At 39.7% G+C, this 27,340-nt stretch overlaps 1 protein-coding gene across 3 annotated transcripts in view; it reads left to right on the top strand.

Annotated features, from left to right (window-relative positions):
* igsf5b (immunoglobulin superfamily, member 5b) overlaps nt 1-2,390 on the top strand; it is a 30,081-nt gene extending 27,691 nt beyond the window's left edge. The window contains exon 9 of one of the 3 annotated variants that reach the window (XM_079824415.1): nt 268-2,390. In XM_079824415.1, the coding sequence (XP_079680541.1) occupies nt 268-357 (90 nt within the window). In that variant the 3' untranslated portion in view covers nt 358-2,390. The remainder of the gene's footprint in view (nt 1-267) is intronic. The other 2 variants (XM_079824417.1, XM_079824416.1) reach the window with 2 other exon arrangements.
* The last annotated feature ends 24,950 nt before the right edge of the window (nt 2,391-27,340 follow it).

The raw sequence follows: 27,340 nt of genomic DNA, 5'->3' as shown, positions 1-27,340 counted from the left end.
TTGCTCTGGTTGGTTGTAGCGCTATCCTTTTGCGTGCAGAGGGAATTTGAAAGACAACCGTTTATCCCGCCTCTCGGATTGAGCCCTGCCAATGGTGTGTTCCCAGACCCAACATCTTGATGTGGTCTGGCTTGTCAGGCTAGCACATTCTCCCATTCATAAGTAACGGCAACTGTCTTTTTGTATATAAAGTCTTTGGTTTTATTTAAATTGTATTTTGTATTAGTCATTAAAAAGGTTCATTCAACAAATTTTGTTCTTCAACAGGTTCCTGATATTGTTATTTACAGCTCTCAAAATCAGAACTTGAACTGCAAGGGACCAGTGAAGACAGTCCGTCGGGTCACTACTGTTTGACCTCAGGGTCAACCACCCATTGCAAGAAAGGCTGTTTACATGCTGCTGTTTTGGACCAGATTTCTGTTCAGATAGAAGCCTCAAATTCAATCTGACTTTATTGTTCCCTAAAGAGATCATATCTGCTGAAGATAAAGTTGACTGGCTTGCATGTCAAGAGGACTGCATGCAATCATACAGCCACATCAACAATGCATATGTTTGTTTGTTTTTTACTTTAAAAACCATTATCATAATCCTTTTTTACTGGTGTTCCACCTTATTCAATTGGAATATTTTATTATTTATTTTTGTGGATCAATATTTTACACAATAATGTACATCAGTATTGGTATTGCCTTTTAAAAAACAAAACAAAATGAGTGTTATACTCTATATACTGCACTGTCAATTATTGATTGGTATACTGAAGCTGAGTCCGAAATCGAATACTTCTCTACTATATAGTTTGCGAAAAACTGTACGCCAACAGAGTAGTATGTCCGAAATCATAGTATTCAAAAAGTAGGTGAAAAGTACCCGGATGACCTACTACTTCCGGCGAGATTCTGAAGTGCGCATACGATGGACACTTTACTATCCCATGAGGCCACGGGAGACGGTTTATGAATTGAGGTGATGGGACGCAACCAAGCGGCAATCTCCCCCAGTTTCTCTTGAAGCCAATACGGAAGTGACTTAAACTGCAATTCATCGACTGGCCATTAGGGACAGGCTCCAGAAGGAAGCAGAATCTCATTGAGCCCCATGTTAAAATGCCCAAGCAGAAGAACACATGTTTACAGTCTGGTACAAATTGTGGTTTTGGTCTATACGGCTAATTTTGCCCTTCATGAGGGGGACTCATTCGTTTACATTATATAAAGCCTTAAAGTTCTGCATAATTAAGGGCGTGGCCACTTTGAGTGACAGGTGGATTGCCATTCATCACCTCAGCTCCGCCCACATCCCGCCTCTTTGCCCATTTTCTGTTGTCCGGGAGTGACGAGCGATGACGCGCTGCCAAGACGGCAACGGCCAGCTCGACCCTACTTTCCGCTTCAGAACTGCTCTTCAGAATCCTATGGGTGACGTCACGGACACTACGTCCTTATTTTTTACAGTCTATGGACGCAACTGACGCTGGTAGGTCACATGATCATGACAACATGGCGGATGTAGTACGTCCGGATTACATTCATACTATATTCATTCACACTATATAGAACATACTTTTTTAACGGTCGCGAAGTTCGTTCAAATTCAAATGTAGTACCTACTCACATAGTTCGAGATTTCGGACGCAGCCTGAGTATTAAAAAAAACCCCATGTTTTTCAAATAAGGGAAATGTGCTCATTTCTTTCTCCTCATGTTTTTCTGTCTGCTCGTCAGTCATGGATGGCAACTGCTGAATAAATTAGGGACACCCTCAGTAAGTCACACAAAGCTGTCGCGATATGAGAGGGCGATAACATAACCCTTTTGTTGTTGTTTGGGTCTCCAGACCAGTGTTCTCTTTCCTAGACCTGCTTGTGTTACTGAGGTTTTCATTTGCCATTCACAAGTGGCGGATTGATGTCAGGGTCAAGCAGACTGTTTCTCTGGGGTGATTTACATAGGCCACTGTTTGTCTTTCAAAGACTTCTGCATCATTGCTTCTGAAGTCTGTTTCCCTTCTCTCTGCCGCTCTCTCGTCTTGTTTTGGCATTTACTTCAGAGGATGTCTTGATTGCCTCTCTCTGTTCTGAGAAAATGTCTTTGCAATGCAGTATTTGAGACATGTTAGATAATAAATGTAGTGTTTTTCTAATTTTCCTGTGGCATTTTAATGTATAGCCATTTGTATAAAATGAATTCAAATGAAGAATTCAAATAAACAAAGGACATTCATGATATCACAATTGCATACAGTGAATGTTAGAGAGTGTCTCAGAAACACATTTGTGTTATATCTGGAGCATGCAGGCACTGGCTGTAAGCATCTAATCATGAGCATAAATATTTATTCATGCATATCGGAGCCCAGCCACCACATAAAGGTATTCGCCTCCAACAATGATTCAGTCTTTATGTAATTGACCTCAGCTGAATGAACCCTTTTGGAATCAGTCACGGTACTTTGAAACAATTGCAGCCTACTTTGTGCAGAGCAACGCTGATGAATAACTTATCATGTCTTCTCTGTGATTGAAATGCAATCTACTGTAGTGCATCCTTACAACAGGGCATTTAAGTGCTTCCAAAGTCAGTTAGGTGCCACTGTATTAAGTGACTGGCTATCAAAGGGAATTGGAGACAGGAGCCCTTGACATGGTGCTGTTAGCATAATTAAGGCCAACCTAATTAGCAGATTTATGCCTCTTAAAAACTGATGAGTTGAGTCGGAAATGCAGAAAAAGCTTTACATTCGAGTTCTCTTTTATGTGCAAACTCAGTGGGAGTGAGGAAAGCTCAGAGAATGGCCACCATGTGAATTCAGGCTAACAGAACACTTGAAGCCTTGTTTCGCTTCCCAAAGCAAACAGGCCTGTCTTACTAAATACACTTCAAGTAACCCAGAGTTTCATCACAGTGAATGCGTACCGACAAATCCTAACCAACACTAACTTTGCTGGAGGACAAAAGTTCTCCCTTGAAGCTTGAGGTATCAAACTCAACACATTTGCTCCAATTACTCATGCAGGCTCCAAAATGTACACTCAGCGTGTGACACATAAAAATAGGAGTTGCCAACTAAATAATACAAAGTTCCTGGAGGGCCAATGTCCTGCAGAGTTCGGTTCCAACCTGCCCCAACACACTGGTCTGGAAGTTTCTACTAGTAATCATGAAGACCTTGATTAGCTTCAGTTGTGTTTTTTTTTCTTCTTCTTCAAATTAAGATTTGCGCCAAAGGTGTGTTCACACCATGTCAGAATTGCGTAATAATGACAATTCTGGAATTTTCGAGAGCTTCGACTTGACTGCTGCAACATCATGCAGAAACACTCAAAATGTCAGCGCCTTGAGAAGTAAAATACAGTTAAGAACTTATATTTGATGAACTGATGTTAATGTCTTAATGCAAGAATAATCTGAATAAAAAACAAAAGACATACAATACTGTTTAATGTAGCTGGGACAGACCTTAATAACTATTTCCCTGCTAAATAAACTATACGTATATTAATAAGGAATTTGCATGAAGACTGTTACTTTTGATTGTGGTTTTGCCTATTTATTAGTCCAATGCCATTAATAGTGTTGCCATTAAAGCACATAATTCCGAGTTTGAGAATGTTAACATTCCGAGCTAGGATACAGGACTGAACCAGGGAATTTGCATGGCTGGACAGAACCAGCGAAGGAGGAAAGTGCCAAGGAACTGGACGGAACCAGAGAGTCTAATGCTGCGTTCCAGGCAGGTTTTTGAGCCCGTAAATTACAACTTCAAACCACGACTCACGACTTTGTAGTGTTCCAGGCAAAGTCATGCCAAACTGCCTGAGCGCGAGGAATTGTGTGGTAGTTAGATGTAAACAAAGCATGGTGGACCGTACGGGGTGTACGCTCATTTACAATCATTTCTATCGCCAAAGGTGCTTACTCCTTGCTTATTTGAGGGAAACGGAGGAGAAAAACAGCGCAGATGGCAAGAAAAGCTGTTATACCTTTTTATTTTACGTTATTTGTATATTTGTTTCATAAACACTGCATCCGTAGGGGGCTGCCATTGTTGCTTCGCGGGCTATGTGACGTCAAAACTCGTAACTGGGAGTACATCGATCTAGTACGAGTTCATGGATGGGAAGTCACGGGTTTGGCTGCCGTTCCAGTGCACTTTCACGGGTAGAAGGTTGGAAAAACACGGGTTACGGGTTGCCTGGAACGCGGCATAATAAGCCAGATGGGACCGGCGGGGGAGGAAGAACTGGGTGGGAATTGTCAATGAGCCAGGACCTATCAATGAGCACTGGCTCTGGGAAGGACATGGCAGTGTGCTGAGGGTCCATGGCTGGTGTGGGGCTTGCTTGGGGTCCGAATTATCTTCATGCTTACCAACTTTGAAAGGGTATCAACATTAAAGTAGTACTCCACTCCAGGATTTCCCTAAAGGACCAGACAGGCATGCAGATGTTATCCCGGGTTGTCATCTAATTACGGTAAATACGACATGGTGTGAACGCAGGATATAAACTTGGAGATTGGCCCTCCAGGAACAGGATTGGAGACCCCTGGTATAAGGAATTGTGGCATGGTTTAAAAATAGTGGCACAAAATAAAATTACAAAAATAATGCCTGTTTTCAATCAATATATAGTATTCTATACAACAATAATCTCAAAAGGGTAAAAACAAATAAAGAAATACATACTTGTCATGTCATGTGCAGGCAGGGAAGAGTTGAGGATCTAACTGAAAAAGTGGTCTTATTCAAAACAAAAAACTCTGGACTGGAACTCAGGAACAGTGGAAAAACACCACATCAAAACAGCTAAGCATACTAGCATAGACAATAAGAGACAAACTTACAAATCAAACTCAAGGAACCATTGACCGACCATTGGCCAGTGGATCTGAAGACTGAGGCAGAGCCAGAGCAGGTGGAGACCAAGGTGAAGCCAGAGGAACATATGATGCATTCAAGTCATGTTGTAAAGATCGCATTTACTAGTTGATGCACATGAACGCCACCACAATGTCGTACATACAAGTGGGAAGCTTGGGGCTTTCATTAAGCCCCGATCTTTACGAGTTTGGGGGCGTATCAGAGAGAAACATGGTGGAACACCACAATACTTAAAGGTATTTAGCAGTGATATTGTCTGAATTGCCTGCACAAAATATGATAGTATTATAATATAACAATATAATATGTAACGATAAAGTTTACAGTGGCTTCATAAATTAATTAAAAACATAAAAAACAAAACACACCTGATGCAGATTTCTTTGTACTTCATTTTCTAGAAGTAAAGTTTAAGAACCTTGCTGTGTTTTTGCGTAATTAATTAAGATGAAGTACACCGCCATCTTACTCTAACGAAAGTGACTTCACGACTTCCCACCTCGTAAATACGAACTTCCCAGGAGAACTTGAATGCACCAATAGAACCAGGGCGACGTTGTAAGTTTAGAGGACCAAGGCAGAGGCGGAGGGTTAGGGGACCGAGGTAGAGCTGGTGGTTTGGAAGACCGAGCTGGAGGCAAAGGGAGGGAGGACAACAGTGGAGCCGGAGGGATGGAGGACCCTGGTTGAGCCAAAGGGGCGAAGCGTCCAAGCTACGCTAAAGCCCAAAAGACCATAGAGGAGCCAGGGGGATGACAGACCATGTCAGCTTAAATCTATACCAAAAACACATCTCTTTACTATGGCATACATATAGAACATTATCAATTTATATGATTTAAATCAGTTAAATGATTGTTAGGATGCATTAACTAGGTCAGCCGGGACCGGGAACACTTCCCATATCACCTGATGTACTCATTACATCATAAGAAGAACGGCATCTACGCTAATGTTAGTCCCTCTGTTTATCCTGAGGTTTACTTTAGTCAGTCGGATCCAGATCAGATGGTGGACCTGCACCTAGACATGACCACAACGCATCCCTGAAGAGTCAGCAGAGTCTGTGTCAACTAGACTCTTTCCCTTCCCTTCCCCTCTGTACAGATAAAAACACATATGCACACATACGTATTCAAACGCGCTTGCCTATAGGCTAAACACGTAATGCTTGCGTACATGCCGTCGCCGTTTTTTCGCAGATTCGCCTTGTTTGGGGTTTGCCCGGGGATGATGATGGTATAGTTTCAAAACTATTTCAAAATGTCATGGTTTGTGTTCTCCGGCCTCCAAATGCTGTTGCTGTGCAGATTTATTTAAGTTGAGGATGGTGTTGTTTAAGTGGCACCAAAATAAATAACTAATCCGTTTTATCAAGAGAAATTAATCAATCAAAAACCTGCTGGTTTTTACATAGACAATTGATGGAGCAGGGGTGCTTCTTATTCCTTATTTGTGCATCCTCATTTCCTTGCTTCCTTTTCTCACGCCTTAGCTCCAGTTTTGTGGAAATGTGATTTTGTTTTCTTTTCAGGATTCAAGATTAATTAAATATTAATCTTTTCTTTTTCTTTCAAAAATCTTACTGACCCCAAACTTTTGAATGGTGGTGTATTTAACAAAATAGCACAAGTACAAAGCCACAATTCAGACATTGCATTTTATTAATTTGTGTATGTGTAAAAGCGAGTGTCTTTTTCCCCTACAGGGATCAAGACAATGTTGCTGCAAATGGCCTTTAATTTAAAATCGCTATTTTATGTTGCCCAAATATCTCTCATCACAAAGCTCTGTTGACGGCCTCACATCTCATTTATTAGGTGCCACTGGGATGTTACTGGATTATACATTCCGACAGTACAATAACTAGCAATTATGCAGCAGTCAGCCGGAACATAGTACAACAAAATCCTTGAGTGAGCAGAAGGTGGAATTCACTAAAGTAAAATGTCTCACCTTTGGCAAAATGCTTTGAAACACAATTAAAATGGTGAGAAGTCTATTGTGTCCCCAAAACAAATGCAGGCGAAGAGTTAACATGGAACAACAAACTCATATACAATTGCTTCGGGCCATAAGCAGCCATGAAAAAACAATTTAATTGCCCAGCAAGGATTTCACGCCATTTCATATTTATAATATGGGTTTGGGCAGTTATAAAAAGGTAAGCTATAGTATAATAGCAAAACTGACAAGCATATACTCAAGCTAAACTAAAACATAAGCATGAAAACAAGAGAGAAACAACTTTTCAGGGGAACAACAACTTTTATGGCTAGAAAATGGAAATGGACTGATAGATAGTTGAAATGTCTGTTTTGGTCAGATTCAAGCTGAGAAAATTGTGTTGAGTTTAGCCAGGTCTTTAACTCATTGATACATGATGATAGTGATGCAGTCTGGTCGGCAAATTTTATATATCTGAATATCATCAGCATAACAGTGGTATTGAAAACCATGCAGCAAATAATTTGTCAGAGAGAAATAATAAAAAATAATAAATAGTAATGGGCCGAGAACTGAGCCCTGTGGCACACCCTGTTTGAGGAAAACAGTGTGAGATTTATAATTGTGCATGGTGATGCAGTATTGTCTGTATGTCAGATAGGAGGAAAACCAGGATAACGCAGCTCCTGAGATGCCAATCTCTGAGAGGCGCATGAGTAAGAACTTATGACAGACAGTATCAAATGCTGAGCTGAGGTCGCGTAATAAGAGTATGGAGAGGTTGCCCGAATCACCAGAAAGTAAGAGGTCATTGATAACCCTTACTAAGGCAGTTTCAGTACTGTGATGAGAGCGGAAACCAGACTTAAATATATCAAACCGATCACTGAGAGCTAGAAATTACTGCAGTCGAGTGGCGACAACTGTTTTCAACTTAGTGAAACTAAGAAGCAACAAGGGACCACAGAAGCAAGTTATTTCAAACACGACTGATGTGTACACACTATATTGGGTATTGGTTCATCCCTCCAAATCATTGAATTCATGTGTTCCAATCACTTCCATGGCCACAGGTGTATAAAATCAAGCACTAGGCATGCAGACGCTTCTACAAACATTTGTGAAAGAATGGGTCGCTCAGTGAACTCAAGCGTGGTACTGTGATAGGTTGCCACCTGTGCAATAATCCATTCAATGGCGCAGTCGTTTTCTGTTCCTCAAAATAGCAACGCGCCAACAATGCGCCTGAACACACCTGGTTTTCAGACCAGCACGTCCATGTGAGAACAGATGGGCGCAAGTGCATAGGCTATTTAAACAAAGTGGTGCTGGATGGAAAAATGCGTCGGGCTCAAACTAGCAAAAAACACTTGCGTCGCATTGCGCCGGGTGAATGATAGGGCCTTTGAATGTCAAAGAGTGGTTTTAACGCCCCACCCTTCCAGCTGAACTGGACGTTTTGATTGGTTTTGCAACCTAGTCAGACTTGTCTGTTATTGGCTGAAGCACAGGGCTCCACTGTGCCCTATTTTAATGATCTGAATTAATTTGAAAAGTGCCTGTCAAATGCAAGTTTGCCCTGTTGCTCCTTCAGGACCTTTGTCAAAGTACTTTGTAGTTCTTTAGTTATAGTTATAGTTCTTTTATTTATAAAGCACACTTAAAAACAGTCTGAGGACTCACCAAAGTTCTATACAAATCAAATAAACACAACATAAAATGAAGTAACACATAATAAATAAGACCATCAACATCATTTAAAAGCTAAATTATATATTTTTGGTGAAAAATATATTTAGTGAAGTTGAATTATTTATTTTTATTCAACTCAAGTAAAAGTACCACAAATTATAAAAAAAAAAAGTACTGTAACGTAAGTATTTGTAATTAGTTACTTTCCACCATACTTTAAGGTCATATTCCATGGTTCCTTAGAGTATGGTGTGTGAATACGGTAATCGTTCAGTACCACGGTATATACACCATTAATGTAGCGCTGTGTAACCATCTAACCTCATCCAGGACACTACTTTTTAACTCTCTACCAACAATCCCACACCCTCCCATTACCTCCGATACATGTGCTGTCATCAAAAAAGTGACACTGTTGAGTGATCACCACTTAATTTAATTCAAAACCCATTCTAATAACAGATCATTTAGCTAAAACGCTTTGCCAGACCCCTGCTTGTCCAAGGGCAGTTAAACAGGGGCATTTCCATATGTGCCGCTGCACCCCATCTGTCAGAGCTGGGCTCAGATGGCAAACACAGAGGCAGACGGCAGGCCAAACGCAGGCTGTCACTTCAGCAAATAAGTCTCTCAACTCCTTTAGACGTCCCCTGAAATTCCCTGTCCTGAAAAATGGGACTGTGTTCGTTTTTGGCAGGCGGAGAGGTTGAAGTTGCAGTTACATAAAATTTAGCTGTGACAGCTTCTGCGATCTAATAGAATTTCGAGCAAATTGCAGTTCTGATACATTTTTATGTCAGTATAATGGTGTATAATGTCACTATTTATTGCCCCTGTCAGCAATTAAATGTTCCCTGTGTGACTATAAGCAAAACTATTCTATTATGCACCCCATAGAACATATTGATTTAAAATAATTCAAACATAGTTTTCTTTGATGAAACAATTGTTAAGTCCTTTAACTTCAAATGTTTTTACAAAAAATTAGCAACCATCAACATATTTAGCGCAACCTTGCAAAAAGAAGTGCGCTTAGCTGTGTTGAATGTGTTCTTGTAGTGTACTTCAAATTTTAAAAGTATTTTTTTTTTAAATAGCACTTCCAGATAATAATATTGAAGAAATATTGGCATTTAAGTTAAGTGTACTTTATACAAACAGAGCTCACTTTCATGACTTTGTTTCTTAAAGGGATAGTTCACCCAAAAATGAAAATCCAGTCATAATTTATTCACCTTCAAATTTCTTGATGAACGCAAAAAAAGGTATTTTGAAGAATGTTGGTAACCAAACAGTTGATTGTATTTTTTTTCCTACTATGGGAGTCAATGGGGTCCATCAACTGTTTGGTTACCCATATTCTTCAAAACATCTTCTTTTGTGTTCAGCAGAAAAAAATTATAGAGGTTTTGAGGGTGAGTAAATGAGACTATCCCTTAAACTACCCCTTTAAGTGCATCTTCAGAAAGTGTTTTTTTTGTAATAATGTCAATTACACTGTAAGTTTTTCTTTTCAATAATCTTTGGTCTCCAAAGATTTACACTTATTTTGATGTGTTGACTAACACACTAAGCACACAATTATAAATGTAATGATAGTGTTATCTTGATAATACATGTAGTGTTATTATAATTTAAAATATACTAGATTGCAACTTTGTCATTAAAAATGTGTAATTGCAAATATATTTAATACATTACAAATTTAAATAGAAATGGCATGTTTGTCAGTACATTAAAGTTATTATGAAACTGCATATAAATATGTCCTACTTAAGCTTAAAGGGTTAGTTCACCCAAAAAATTCATAAATGCAACCCGATCTCACGGCAATTCGTACATATTTTACGAGGTAGCTAATTCATATGAATTTGGACGACTTCACTCGTACGAATGTGTACGATTTTTGCTAATTCGTACGTATTTGACGAGTTGCCAAGAGTTGACAAATTTGTATGAATTCGTACAAATTACCTACCTCAAACCCCGCCCCTAAACCTACCCGTCACTGGGGTTTAAATAAAACGTATAAATTCGTACGAGTGAGGTCGTACAAATTCGTACGAATTAGCCACCTCGTAAAATATGTACGAATTGGTCGTGAGATAGCGTTGCATAAATGACATTCTTCTTTCAGACGAATACAATCAGAGTTATATTAAAAATGTCCTGGCTCTTCCAAGCTTTATAATGGCAGTGATTGTTGGTTCGTTTTTGAAGTCCATAAAAGTGCATCTATCCATCATATAACTGCTCCACACGGCTCCGGGGGGTTAATAAAGGCCTTCTGGAGCGAAGTGATGTGTTTGTGTAAGAAAAATATCCATATTTAAAACTTTATAGAGTAAAATAACTAACTTCCGGCGGTCAGCGTTGCACAAGTCAGCTTGTGTTCAGTTTCCTTTAGTTCCTGTTTCTCCGCTCTGTTAAGTTTTGGTTTCCTTGGTTACTGATTATGTCCTCATTTGTTTCTATAGTTACGTATTGCTGTCACTTCTGTCTAGTTTAGTTCTCTTAGTTTACTTTGCCCTGTGTTTTTATACCCCTAGTTTAGTTCAGTCCCGTGTCGGTTATTATAATTGCTATGTGTGGTTTTTGTTGTACTCTGCAAAAAAATGTATGCACCTCTTAATTGAAATAAATGATATGATGTTATTTCCATCAAGAGGTGCATCAATTTTTGAATTCTACTCCAGCACATCCCAAACACTTTCAATGAATTTAAGGTCTGAATTGGAGGTGCTAATTCATGTGTGAAAATGAATCTTCTTGCTTCCTCCCTGATGAATCTTGACATTGTCATCCTGGAATAATATGGCCTTGATGTGTCTTCCTATATGGTTGTTTAAGAAATGAAAAGCTACACACCTAATCAATTATGGTTAGAATAACTGTTGCCAAACATATAACACAGGAAGTGTATATTACTCCTACAACCTGTGTTCTTGGTTGGATTAATAATAAAGACTGATTTTTGGATACTCCTGCATCTAGTTTGTGCATGCTGACCACACACTGACGGCTAGATTCATGTCTCTCATATCACTCTATGGTCTCTTTCTCACATGGTAAAAAATAATGAAAACTGAAATCATAGTTAATTTCCATAAATGTATTGATTTTGTAAGTAGCCATGTAATGATTAGAATAATGTTCTGTCATCAAACTAAGCCTCTTAGCAGAGATGCAAAACCTCTCTGATACAGGACACCGAGGCATTGGAGAGGAGGGGACACGGCGAGCTTATGTGTCAGTCTTTACACAAGAATAATTGTCTATTCACAAAATTACAACCTTAATAACTGCAACTTAATAGTTCACCCAACAAATGAAAATACTGTCATTATTTACTCACGCCATTCCAAAACCTTTCATGCTTCCTTAAACCATTGGAGGACTTTCACTGGTTTACATTTTTACATTTTTTACTGTGAGCTCTCATGCAGTGAACAAGTAGCCTACAGATTTTTCTTCCATTATGTGACGTATGAGTGAAATGGATTACAGGACAAGAAAAGAATTGAGGTGCAGAGACTTGGTTCCTTCCATGGGTCCTTCCATTGGTTGGAGGCAGATTTTAATGTAAATCCATTGAAAAAAGGTCTGCATTTAAGCGGACTTTAAGCAGATTGGAGAAGTCCAGCTTATGTAACCGGAGAAGTCTGTTGTTTCACCAGAAGATCCTATTATGGCAAAAATATGAGGTCTAAATAAATAAAAATGGATGCATGAATAAATCATTCACAATAAGATCGATAACATGCATTCAGAAAATTCAATGCCGCAAGGTCACAAGAGTACCATAAACGTGTCATATAAGAGGTCCATATGACTCATGCTTCATATTCTTCTAATGCTTTATGAATGTAAGCCGCCATTTACTGAAAATCTTGACATCTGCTCTAGCTCACCATGACAAGTTCAGGAGAGAAGTAGCCGTCCAAATTCCGAAGGAATCATTCAGGTCTGAACTCTGAATTCGCAACTGTTCGGTTCTGGAGTTCAGCTCACTGACTCGATGCAGTGTCAGAGCTCAATAGCTCACTTTAGGGTAAGACCGTTAGCAAATAATGACTCGCTTCGAGAAATATAGCACATGAGTTGAATGGACCATTTGGACTCTGGGTCCAGATTTGCTGCAGTTTAAAGAGGTTGTACACATGCCTTCAGTTGTGGGCCCCATATTAATGATCCAATTTGCATGAATTACATAGGGTTGCCGTGCATGCCTGACTTTATCTCAGTCTGCACTCTCTCCCACAGCATTAATGATGGGTAACCATAGGCTCTCCCCAAAGACGATATTGGCTAACCAAAGATATGCTATGCAAATGATATTGCAAATGTGATATGCAAATATGGCTATCAATGGCTGAATCTGGGTGAGTGACTCATGAGGGATATAGATAGAGACTTTGATCCCTGGGTTGGTGCCTGAGGCGTTACAGAATTATCTGTTAGTTATTGAGATTATTTTGATGGATTAACCCAATGATTACTGCTAAAACCCATTCTGATAGTGTGGTTTGAATTTACATCACTTATATAGAAAGGAGTTGTGGTATCAAGACATGATTTTTTGACATAAGTATAGGCATACTTTTATCATCAACATACCTTTTCCAGATCTCTACATTCTTTAAAGGGGTCCTATTATGCTTTTTTCACTTTTTCAACTTTAGTTAGTGTGTAATGTTGCTGTTTGAGCGTTAAAAAGATCGGCAAGATTACAAAGCTCAAAGTCCACTCCAAAGGGAAATATTTTATTCAACAGAATCCACTGGAACTACAATGAACGGCTCATTTGGACCACAACATGTTTTTTCCAGATCTTGTGAAGTCACAATGTTACTCATCTAAATAATCTCTGCCCACGGAATTAGAAAAAAAAGGGGATGAGGCCTGGTTAAGCTGTATTAGAGCCTCTAATACAGCTTAACCAGGCCTCATCCCCCTAATTTAGAGGACAGGGTTGTCGCTATGTTGAAGAGATGCTGTTTTTCCACAACGTTTCCAAAATATGTGTGACCTTCCTAAGACTGATGAACTTAGAGTTGTTACAATTTATTTTAAACACTGTTCCTGAACATTATAAACCCAACGTTTATCTATGTGCTGCACATTTTATGGAGAACAGCTTCCAGAATCTAAGAGAGTTCAATCAAAGTCCCTTTAAGACAAATAATTTCACTCAGTGGCCATCGTTGAAACGCCTCTACATCAAATTCTCCAAAACTGTTCGCCAAGCTTACAATTAAGTTTCATATGTGAAATCAACAATGAAATCTGACAACAACTGTCTCATAAAGTTTGTTTCTAAACGCTCGAAACTGCATTTTTCAGTCTGGACAAAGCTAATGCGCATCCGGAGTCCCAAGCGCGTGTCTCAGAAAACTGCCTGTTTCTATAGCAACCGGAGCTTTTAGCGGCAGCTGCAGTGACACGATTACTTTACTAATCAACGATTGGCTCTTTCATTTACAAGATGGGGCTGGCAGTCAAATATCCATAATTCATTTATTCTCCCTACTACGTTTTATCTTTTAAATTTCCTTTCTAAAAACGCCTACTGCTTGTATACATTCAGAAGGTCTTCCCGGTTTATGGAATTGGACACACAGCAGCCGCTGGTCACGAAAACTGAGACCCACTGCATTTGATCACTGGATTTACAGATATCATTTCACTTTTAACAAGTGTTTTCTCAACATTGCATATCTAATCGACTCCTGAGTAACACATTATGAACACATTATTTGAATTATCACTCAGTTTCAGTGAGTTATTGCATTAATGTCTTTGGAAGGCGTTTGTCTTTCAAACACATTCAAATGTAAAAATGCACATCATTTCATATTTACATTCAAGGCAGGGATTCCCCAACTTTGATGTCAGCTGAAATTTCTTTGACCTAATTGATTTACTTGAAGTTCAACCTTTTTCAAACTATTTCAAACTATTTCAAACTATTTCAAACTATTTCAAACTTTCTGGTCCGGCTTTTCCAAGCCAACTTAAAGTTTGTCTCGACGAACTTTTTAATCTAGTTATAAATTATAATATTAAGTTCACGGTTCTCTGATGTCGGTTAATGGTCACATGACATGCAGGTAAACAAATAAAATACATTTTAAAATCTTTTTAGTAGTAGTTTTTTTTATTGTTTTTATTTTTAAATGATTTATTTCAATTTAAATGTTTTATGATTTAATTACTTAATAGTCAAGTCAAGTCATCTTTATTTATATAGCGCTTTTAACAATGCAGATTGTTTCAAAGCAGCTTCACAGTGTTCGGCCGTATAGCCGTTCTGGAGAAAACGCTGATGTCATTAGTTCAATTATCATACAGTGACAGTGTGGGCTTTAGATCAGTAATTAGATCAGTAATTTAGCTTATATGGTTAATTTAGTTTAATAATTAGATTTATTTCTATATTTAGTTGAAAAATTTAGTGTCCCCAACTGAGCACACCAAGCCAGAGGCGACAGTGGCAAGGAAACCAAAACCCCATCAGGTGACCTAATGGAGAAAAATAAACCTTGGGAGAAACCAGGCTCAGTCGGGGTGCCAGTTCTCCTCTGGCCAATTAGCAAACAGCGTATGATTATTATTCTGGCAACTTTACAGGTCAGAGGTCATAATAGATCGGAATAATCGAAATATCGGAGTCATCACGCCGGAGACGGGTTAATTGAGGATGCCGTATTATTGAAACAATTATTAAAGTGCAATATTCGAAAGATTGGAGGCAACACGCCGGAGACGGGTTTATTGAGATGCCGTGTCGATGAGGCAGTTTCAGGGGGAGTCTAATTGACACGGGCTCTGCAGACACTTCAGGGTCATGCGTTGGTCATGTCTGGGCGCAGGTCCACCATCTGATCTGGATACGGGCCGGATCCAGCTGACTGCAGTAAACCTCGGGATAAAACAGAGAGACTAACATTAGCGTAGATGCCATTCTTCTGATGATGTAACGAGTACATCAGGTGTTATGGGAAGTGTTCTCGGTTCCGGCTGACCTAGTTAATGCAGCCTAACAATCATTTCATTGAAAAAGTATTTTATGTGTATGCCATAGTCTTGTAAAGTCAAGTATGTGTTTTTAGTCTAGATTTAAACTGACAGAGTGGGTCTGCTTCCCGTACAATGTTAGGAAGACTGTTCCAGAGTTTAGGTGCTAAATAGGAAAAGGATCGACCGCCTGCCGTTGATTTTGACATTCTCGGTATTATCAACTGGCCAGAATTTTGAGACCGCAGTAGACGTGATGGAGTATAATATGTTAAGAGCTCGCTCAAGTACTGGGGAGCTAAACCATTTAGTGCTTTGTAAGTAATAAGCAAGTGTATGCGATGTTTAATAGGGAGCCAGTGCAGTGTTGACAGAACTGGGCTAATATGGTCATACTTCCTGGTTCTAGTAAGAGCTGCTGCGCTTTGGACCAGTTGGAGTTTGTTTATTAAGCGAGCAGGGCAACCACCCAGTAGAATAGCTGCAGTTCCATCATGAATCCCAGTCTGGGAAACCCTGACGTAATGTAGTATGTCATGCACTTCATGTTGTTGATAACAAAGACTAGATTTTCTTTCTCTTTGTATTTTTATATCAATATGGTACATGATTATTCTACTCAAATCAATGTGATAAACAAGTTAGGTCAAAAGTGATCTAAAAGTAATCCAAAAGTAGTCAGATTACATTACCTTAAATATTTAATGTAATGGATTACGTTATTAACTACAATTTTGTCATGCAATTTGTATTTAGTAACCAATTACAATTTGTGAGTAATCTACCCAGCTCTGTTCATAAGTAATCAGAGTGCACCGTCTTCCTATATTTAAAGTATTCGGTACAATGCAGGCTACGTACAAAAGCCTCTCCTGAAAGATGGAGCAGTTCCCACTTGTCGGGACAATCTGTTGTTTGTGGATCACAAAATGTATGTCTTACTATTTGCAGTTGCATTTCTATGAACAAATTCCAAGTTTTATGTTGTTGCTATGATGTTAACAAAGGGCAAAGCTTTGCCTCCGCTAGCCTGCTAGCCAACATTAGTGTTGATAAAGTGTTTACTGTAGCTTTTGTAAGCTCTCGCTTTTGTAAAACTGTTCACCTTAGAAAATTATCTATGGTTTTGTGATTGATTACTGTTAGTATTACTATAGTTTTCCGACAAGTATCATGATTAAAATGTGTAGAACATTGTATCTAAAATGTATAATTACCAAAAAATTACAAAAAATACCTCTGAAACGTCCTGTGAAATCCGTGCTTGAAATCTGTTCTGGGCGATCCTCTTTAACATTCTTAGGTCTGAATCAGACTTGAATTGGTTTGAAATTGACACCATCCTTTGGCCTGACAAGCCAGACCCACATCAAGATGTTGGGTCTGGGAACACACCATTGGCAGGGCTCAATCCGAGGGGCGGGATAAACGGTTGTCTTTCAGATTCCCTCTGCACACAATAGGATAGCGCTACAACCAACCAGAGCAACGAAGAAGGTGAAGCGGAGCGAGTTGATAGTTTAAACTTTCGCTGTATCCGGTCAGCAAAACTCTGAACACATCTTCCTTTCTTAAGAATGACTTCAGTGCCGTTCTTTGTTCTTTTCTCAAAGAAAAGCTTAACTCCAAGTCTTCCAGAGTCGCGGCCAAAGCCGATTTGAAAGACCGCTGTTCGCCAGCTTCTTTGTTTTCAAGTAGCACGCGGAACCGTGGCAACTCTGCCGTCATTATGTTAAGCCCGCCCACCGACTCTATACACGATGTGATTGGCCTGACCAGAGTGTTTTTCAAGCTCACAAGCCAATGGAGAGTTGCTAGACAACCTGGCTGCAAATTATATTTGCTGCCGCTAGGGTGCATCTAGATTTCTAGGGTAACTAACCACCTGAGCAGATGAAACTCGCGGTTATGAAGGGGTGGGACATTTCCCGAACACATACTAAGCACTGCCAAACACAACACACTGGGCCAGCTAACCAATCACAGCACATTTTGTATTTCGGAAGGAGGGACTTCTTCAAAACAGGAACAGAACGATGCGTTCAAGCCAGACTCTGGAGAGAGGTGCTGTAATAAAACAATAAATCATTATAAGCCTTTTATTTATTTAATTCCAATTATTGTCAATGGTTATTCTAATTATTGCAATCCAGACATTTTAACTACACTACCAAATACTGACATGATGTCTGAATACTTTGCATTATCTTTTTTCTACATTGCAGTAATGAGATTTTGTTGCATTCTGGCAAAGAGAATAGGTTGGAGAATTGTGCTTAATTGTCATGAAAATAATATCACAATGCAAAAAAAACAAACAAAAAAAAACCTTAGTTATAAAACATGCTTAATATTTAAAACACATTTTTGGTTTATTTTTTATTTTGGGATTATGCATATATATTTCGTCAATATTACATTTTTATTACATATTTATATAGACAATATTACAGATTTGATGTGAGTTGAGAAGCTCCTTCACTCATTCTGGAACACAAAGCAATTAACAGCTTAAAGAAGTATAGCCTACACTTATAACCCAAGATGCTTTTCTTTTCACCATAAGGAATCAAAACAAGATTGTGCTGTCTAATATGAACCATAATGTCTGGCAGAATCTTAAATTGGCTGTTCCTTGGAAGGGGATTTCTCCTCATGTGGGAGCTTCTCTGCAGCATTTCCTCTGCGAACTCCCCCGGCTGGATCTTCTGCAGCAGAGACGCTCATGCGATTACAATGTGTTGCAGACACTAATGCAAAAGGGGACTTCTCCAGATGCAGTGTTTATTCTCAGAGTAAACATCTGCAGAGATGCCCATGGTGGAGTCTGAAGGCTTTTGAGCAGAATCGACTGAATTGCACTGGAATGGTTATATGATTAAAATCGAGGGTATACAGTTCATAATTATATCTGTGGATTGCAGCAACATACTGGTTTTGTGCTTTAAATAATATTTCTCAAATATATAGTAGGCTAGCTACAGACATCTATAACAATGAACTTATAATGACATGCGAAAAAGAAGTATTTGGATTAATACATTAAGCAGAGATATGCTGCAAATGTGAGAATAATAGGCTAGCTTGCAGAATACCAGAAGTGTATTTTCTGTTTCTGTTATTGCGCGAGCGGCTGATGGAAACCCCGGAGTGGATCCACAGCGACAAACGCTTTAAAGGAATAGCAATACTGTAAATAAATAGCGAGAGACAGCCATTGGGAATTCTACTATAAATTGTAAGCAGCAGTAAATAGCAACTACAATACAGAATACATAATTACTTATATATCTGTTTAACATATAAGCAGAATAAACCATTGTTATATGCTAATGGCACACGAATATAATCCTGTTTGTCCTGGACTGTCAGGCTGCTCTGAAGCTGCGCTCATGATGAGAGGACAGAGAGGCAGCTCTCTTCATTACTGTAGGGAATAAAAGAGGATAGTAATATTTCAGAAAGAAGGGAGGAGATTTGCCGACGGCTCTCCCATTGGTTTAGTGCAACCGTGATGGCATTGGGGTGACGGCTTCATACTTTATAAAGCTCCCTCAGAGTGAGGAAACCACTGTGAACTCCTTACAGCTGAAGTGGCGCTGAGGAAAACCCGTGACATAACACTGAACCATGAGTGAGGTAAGTGCACCTCCAGCTTTACCGCACCCAGACGACATTTAAACGTTTTATATCGATTTATTCCGCGAATCTTTGAGGCACTTTAGCTTCTATTTGCCGATAGAACTGTGTGGTTACTTGAATGAACTTAGGTATTTAATTTCACTTCATTTGACGAAGACTTCTGAAGAGGGTTCACTTACTATTACACATCATCACACTATAGGCTACTTAAATAAATGTCAATTTTCTGTAAGGTAAACAAACTATATCAGTTGGCTACAACAGACATTATCTATCTATCTATCTATCTATCTATCTATCTATCTATCTATCTATCTATCTATCTATCTATCTATCTATCTATCTATCTATCTATCTATCTATCTATCTATCTATCTATCTATCTATCTATCTATCTATCTATCTATCTATCTATCTATCTATCTATCTATCTATCTATCTTCTGTCTGTCTATTTTAGCTGCACAAAGGCATTCAATATTTCCACTGTTATTGCCCTGGAGAAGTGGCACAGTTCATTAAACACACAGTGACCTTTTGCAACACCATCACTCAATAGCAGTGCATGTTATCGCTATGGGAGCCTGCCATTAAAAAGCACATTACAGGCTAGATAATGCCAGTTCAGCAAAATCTGAACAGTAACTGAATAATAATGAAGCACTGAAAGAATCATCAGAAGCAAAAATGTAAAACATCAAACATTGTTTTTGACCGACTTACTTAGTTCATTTATAAAATCATAACTTTTAAAAACACGTGATAACTTGCCCCAAAGTGACAATGCTCGACCTTTCATTAAAATATAGTCGAATAATGTCTCAATAATGCATGCCATGTGGTTTTATGATGTGAATGTAAAATTTTATAATATTGTCACAAAAATAGTTTAGTTTTAGTTGCATTTCTAATGTTTAAATTTGAAAAATTTTGATCTAGATATTTGAAATCAACATTCACGTTTGCATTTGACTTTTGACACAAAACCTTATAATCTCAATATATAGTGCGCCCCCCCATCATATAATATTTATTTATCAGAACAAGAACTACATTAACTAGTTGCGTGTTCAATGTTTGATGATCTGTTTTCACTTATGTTTAATTTGATGATGAAATGCATTCTCTTGCCGCATACTAGTGGATCACAGTGTTGTTGATTGCATGGAAAATTATTACAAATAATAAATATACACCGCTTGTTTGGATACAATACTGTCATTGTGTATGTTTTGGCTTATATGTAGTTCCTGGTAATATTTCGGTAGCTTTGTATGATAAACAAAAGATACCTTGGTATACACCACTTGTGTCCAATGTAAAGTCCTGAAGCAAAGCTACTACACATAACTTTATTCATTTGGCAAACCCTTGTCCATCTCAGAATACCCGCTGAACATGAACATGTTCATATTCATTTACCCTTTTCTGGACTTTGGTTATTGAGGTCTGAAAGCAGCCATGTCTGTGCTTGTTGTGTTGGGTACAGGATAATCTCAGTGATGTTCTCTCAGTAAATAGTTAATACATTTCCAGAGAGGAAGCGCTAATTAACTTCAAAGTCTTCTAGAAGCGGTGCTGCTGTGGCATCTCTCTCCAGCGACATGAGCTAGGTGTGTGTGTGTGTGTGTTTTCTTGTCGTTATTTTCTGTGACCCGCAGTGCTTTTTGAACATGATGTGCCAGATGTATCATAGAGAGGGATGCTAATTATGAGAGAGGAAATTAGCATAAACTCAGCCCTGATTTAAGCAGTCAGGTCATTACCATGTGTTCAGTTTGCTTCAAAGTATTAGAGCGTTTAATATCTAAAGAAAAAGACCAATTACTGCGAGAGCTGCGATCAAACACCATATGCCACATCTCTCCGGCTTCCTCTCATTAGCTTTCATTCTGCATTTTATATAGAAAATTTGGTTGCAGAAAGATGTTTATTTCTATGCAGATATTTGTTGTAATAACGTTTCTATCTGACCCTATACAGAACGCCTTTAAAAGGAGATTACAATTGAGATTGCAATATTTTCACTTTCTCAATACATATCGTTATTAAATTATTTAATTAATTATTATTATTTAATTATCTTTATGGAAATGTAATAACTTTCTCCATCTCCGCCACTACTTCCTTTTCAGGCTGTTGTGGGAGTGGGGAAAATAATATGAACCAATAAGTAAACAGCTATTAAGGAATTGTTTTAATTTTCTATTTTAATAGTAATGTGGCCTTTCTAACCTGACTATATCATTAACAAAAGTTTGAATAGTTTACAGATTAACTTAATGCCAGGTAATGTTAATGTAATTAAGATTACAGCAATGATAGCAAATGATAAAAAAAGCGAACTTTCATTAATTTAGGATAATTTGCTTCACCTCTGAAACAGAAGTTACTTTATTAGTGAAATAGCAGAAATGCTACAAATAAATTCTGACTTTAAAAAAATGATCTTAATTTAATGGTATGCTAATTGGTTAATAGTAATGTGTCTTCCAGTATTCGGTGAAAAACTGTTAATGTATAGTTTTTTGAAGAACAGGTCATCTTATAATTTACAGTGAAAAACATTAATTGAACAGTGACAGCTCACATTTGATGTTTTTTATTTAAATAATTATGCTTCACCTTAGGCTTTTGTTATCAGTTATGAATATTGGGGTTTTATGTTGTTAAATTAATGGTAATTGCATTATTTTAGTGTCATGCATGTTACCACGATGTTTCCATTGTTGCCACAGTATTTTTTAATTTTTTTATTGTTTATTTTCTATAGCGCCTTTAAATGTACATCTCAAAGCGCTTTACAGAAACAGATAAAAAAGAGTACACAAAAATAAAAATAAACAATACACATAAAAGAAAAATGAAAGTAATAGAATTGTATTCAAATATGCAAATAAAAAATTCAGCTTTTAAATAATTTCATCCAAAATCAAAACAAATTCTGCTTCACAGTTAATTCTTTATTTAATTCAGTTTTTCTGCCCATGTTCTTTGAATTGTGCTTCACAGACCCGTATGAACTCATCGCTTGAACAGAACTGCAGAGCACAGATTGGGGATAGATCAAGAGCCACCAGACACATTTAATCTGATTCTGACAACTCTTGAAAAATGGCCCACATTACTCATTTCAAAATGGTCTCCTCGTATCTCATCTAATTCATCTCTGACCTCTGCACACAACACTTCCCTCACACTGGGGGAAGGCCTACTAGATTTCTTCAAGTAGCACATCTTTCGGGAATCTGATTGGACATGTGTTGCCATGAGCAAGAATGAGCCGCAGCATTTGAGCTCCCCGCGGTTGCCACCAACTTTCTTTGCCCCTTACAACTGTCTGATGCAATATTTCCATTAACAGAAGCTGTTTTCATTCTGCCTGTTTATAGTGAGTAGGAAGCCAGCTTTCATATTCAATTTGACGAGCATCTGTGTACTTAATGACACTTGCAACGTTAACCTAAGATTTGAGTGATGAATGAGGTCAAATAATACCCGAACAAGCTAGTAGTCACAAAATAAACCCATGAGCCAAAACACCAGCCTAATTTGCTGTTGATCCTCCATGTGCTGCTAAAACAGTGCTGACCTGGTGAGGCATTGACTCCACAAGAGCCCTGTAGGTGTCCTGTGATTTCTGGCACCAAGATATTAGTTGCAGATCCTTCAAGTCCTGGGCCTCAACCTGCTCGACGCCGAGGGTGTCCCCCTGCAGCGTCTACACCAGCTCCGGCGTGACTGGAGTCATCCCGTCCACCCCGTCCAGGCCACTAAACCCTGAGCCCTGAGACAGATGGCCCAGAGGTTGTGGGAGCTGCTCTGAACCAGGAGGTGGTGAACTCCTTCCCCAGGATTAGGGGCCAGGTGGTGAACCTTCAGTACCCAGTTTGTGAGCGACACCCCACTTCCTCACTCCCAGCCACCCCTTCCTTCACCACGGTCAGGGAATGCTTCCTCACACCACCCTATCTAGTCCCTCATGGGACCCAGTGCCAAGGAGCCAGGTCAGTGTCACACCACACTTACTGCCTCTACTTCGAGATGCTGTGCTTCCCAAGTTAGGCCCCAGCACTCCTTGCTGCTCCCCCACTGGTACGTCTGTTCTACCTCTGGTGCCATTCTGAGCATGGGAGCCTGTCTAGCACTTCCGAGCCCGTCCCATTGGCTCATTCGGACAGTCAGACTGAGCTACGCGGTTCAGTTTGCCAGGTGTCCCCTCAGGTTCAGCGGCCTCCTGTTTACCTCAGTGGCAAACAAAAATGCCCCTGTCCTGCATGCGGAAATTAAATTCTTCCTGGCGCAGGGCACAATAGAGCCTGTCCCTCCATCCAAGATGAAGTCAGGGTTTTACAACCTTTACTTCATTGTACCCAATACAAAACGGGGGTTACGGCCTATCTTGCATCTGTGTGTCTTGAATCTGTCCCTTCACAAGCTTCCATTTGAGATGCTTACGCAGAAACAGATCGCCCCCAGGATTGGTTTGCAGCGTTCAACCTGAAGGACACGTACTTTCATGTCTCGATTTTACCTCGACACAGACCTTTTCTAAGTTTTGCTTTCAAGGGTTGAGCATATCAGTACATGGTCCTCCCTTTTGGGTTGTTCCTGTAACTCCGTATCTTTACCAAAGTTGCTGAGGCTGCCCTTACCACGCTCAGGGAGGTGGCATTTACACATTGAACTCGACGATTGGCTCATTCTAGCTCACTCTCGAAATTTGTTGTGCGAACACAGGGGCATTGGGGCAGCTGGGAAAAGCAAGCTCTCCCCCGCGGAGAGCATCTCTTTTCTAGGTATGGAGTTGGACTCGGTCAGTATGACGGTGCGTCTCGCCAACGAGCGTGCACAGTCTGTGCTGAACTGAATACGTTTAGGCAGAAGACAGCGGTTCCACTGAAACAATTTCAGAGGCTCCTGGCGCATATGGCATCCGCAGCTATGTAAACGCCGCTCGTATTGATGCATATGAGACCGCTTCAGCACTGGCTACATGGCCGTGTCCCGAGATGGGCATGGCGCCGCGGCACAATACGTGTGGCCATCCGAGCTGTCGTCAAAAATTCAGCCCCATGTCAGATCTTGCCTTTCTACAGGCCGGAATGCCCTTAGAACAAGTGTCTAGGCATGTTGCTGTTACAACAGATGCCTCCAGAACAGGTTGGGCCACTGTGTGATATGGGCGTGTAGCTTCAGGCTCCTGGATGGGACCTCAACTGTACTGGCATACCAATTGCCTGGAGTTTCTGGAGTGTACATGGTCAGCCCTTGTACTGGTCAGCCCTTGTACTGGGCTAGATGCCCATAAAAAAAGAGGAAATATCCAAAATAACCGAACAGTAATTTCTTAGCTTGTAACTGGCAAAAAGTGAATCCTTCACTACAGTGGCGTGAGGTGGACTTCTGAAACGAGGAAGCAAAGTCCCCTGTTTGTGTCTTCTTATAGTTTTATGTAAGTTATGTTCCAGTTCAATTTCTTGTTTACATAGTTTTAACAACAAACATAATATTTTTTGTGTTTATTATCATACTTACATTTCATATTATTATTATCTCATGCTTTTATTAGAAACTGTTATGTTGGTCCATATTTTTGTTTATCTTTCAGTTGTCTTTCAGTTCATGTTTTTTTAAGACATTCCTCATCGTCATGGTCTTGTTCATGGTTTCAAATCATGTGTATTTAAGCCAGAGGTGCAAAACTCAGTTCCTGGAGGCCCAAAGTCCCGCAGAGTTTAGTCCCAAAAACACATACCGGCTATGTTACTAATGTTACCCCCACTTCCTTGAAGGAGGGAACGGAGACGTTACAATGAAACTGACATATTAGGGTCTCGCCTGGGAGCCCAATCACCTTCAAGTGGTAACTAAACGGGCCAATGGACATTGGCCAACAAGATTTACTAGATGCCCATATGCTGTGATTCCCCCTTGGTAATCCCATATGTGTTCTGTCCATGATATGGTTTCCCTGTCTGTAAACCTGAGTCTTTCCAACAGTTCTGCTCTGCCCCATCTCTGCATCGGTAGAAGCTCCTCCCTGGCTAGGTAGGACCTATCGCAGAGATCTTCCATATGTAGTACTCCCCCTCAGGTGTGGCCTCCATAGTGTCCCTCTCCATTGCACACTTCCCCAGTGTTAACACTAGTCATGGCTTAAAAAACTTGGGATTTAAGATCCGAAGAACTCTTCCTCGTAAAATGTCTCGATAGAGGAACACCAGCTATGACTGTCCGCAGAGTAAGGACTACTCTCCTTGCCCTTACATGGGGCACTGGGTAGGTTATGACTGTGAGGGCAGTCGCCAAAGGGCACACTACAGCTTGCCAGCATCTCTGACACAGGTAACACAGTTCAGTGGTTCGCTTTCCATAGGGACCCCAATACATCAGTATCAACGTAAAGTGGAATGAGACTGACTGAATGTTACGTCCCTCCTGCACAGCCCTGAACCACTGCTGAATGGCTGAGATCCTTCTCTCGGCTCCTCAGCAAAACATGAATGAGAAGTGTGTGTCGGCCGTATTTATATGTCCAGGTAGGAGTGGCTCGGCATGTAAATCTTGTTGGCCAATGTCCATTGGCCCGTTAAGTTACCACTTGAAGGTGATTGGGCTCCCAGGCGAGACTAGCCTGACGTCGTCATACTCAATTCTAGTCAGAATATGAGTCTGAAACTGCTCCGTTGGGCTGTGATTATGGGCGTGTTTCAACCGAACCAGGAAAGACCTCAATTGGATAGACCTACAACCAATCAGAGCGACGGAGCGAAGCATAACGTTAGTTATCAAATGTCAACAGAACTCAACTGCACTGTGTTGCCATGTCCGCGGGTTGAAGCGACCCCAATTATGTGATATACAGACCCAGGAATGCGATTTTTAGCTGCCAGCCCTGCCAAAATAACACATATTTTACCCCCCAAATGCCATTTTTTCCCGGAGAACCCCCCCTGGAAAGCTATTGGGCTTGTTTTTGGCTAGTTTTGAGGAACGTTAGCAATTGGGCGGTTTTGTTGTAAAAACTTGGCAACCCTGTCTGCACGCACGCTGGAATAAGTTACGTTAGAAGAAAAAGATGAGTGTAAACGATCTTTGCCGGTGTTGTAAAAAAAGAATTTAAGGAGACACAGAGTACTTACCAACACGATAATTTCTGAGAGAAATAGTAAAGGTGAATGCATATACAACAAGTTCTCCGTTTAGGATTAGAACAAATTTAACCCAAGCGCTCTTTGGTGACGTGGATGATTACGTTAATGTTGATCATCTGTCCATCATCGTCTAAAGCCCGCCCTGACAATTTCATTGGTCCGAACAGCTTCTGTTCGGGCATAATTACTCCTCTACGGAGAAAGTCCAGACCGAACTGCCCGAGTAAAAATGTTGTGGGCGGGACTAAGTTCGGCTGGCATCCAGGCTAAGGCGAGACCCCAATATGTCAGTTTTGTTGTAACGTCTCCATTCCCTCCTTCAGGGAAGTGGGGGTAACATTAGTAACATAGCTGATATGTGTTTTTGGGACTAAACTCTGCGGGACTTTGGGCCTCCAGGAACTGAGTTTTGCACCTCTGGTTTAAATACACATGATTTGAAACCATGAACAAGACCATGACGATGAGGAATTTCAAAATAAAATCATGTCTTGAAAAACATGAACTGAAAGCATACACAAAAATATGGACCAACATAACAGTTTCTAATAAAAGCACGAGATAATAATAATAATATGAAATGTAAGTATGATAATAAACACAAAAAATATTATGTTTATTGTTGAAACTATGTAAGCAAGAAACGGAACTGGAACATAACTTACTTAAAACTATAAGAAGACACAAACAGGGGACTTTGCTTCCTCGTTTCAGAAGTCCACCTCACGCCACTGTAGTGAAGGATTCACTTTTTGCCAGTTACAAGCTAAGAAATTACTGTTGGGTTATTTTGGATATTTCCTCTTTTCTAAAATCTAAGCATAAGCTGTTTCTTTGAACATTTGCAAATGAAGTAGCCCAACTGCAGGGCAAAGCCGCAGTCAATTTTGCGTTTGGCCGAAGGCATCAACACATCAGCATATTAAGAAGCTTAAGCAAACAGTTTTGTTATCCAAGCTGGATTATGTGAACTTTGCAGTATCATTTTTGTAGCTCTGG

Source organism: Gobio gobio (assembly GCF_949357685.1).
Source record: "Gobio gobio genome assembly, chromosome: 8".
NCBI lineage: Eukaryota > Metazoa > Chordata > Actinopteri > Cypriniformes > Gobionidae > Gobio > Gobio gobio.
Note: the sequence above shows the minus strand (reverse complement) of the source record. Positions and strands in the feature narration are given on the sequence as shown.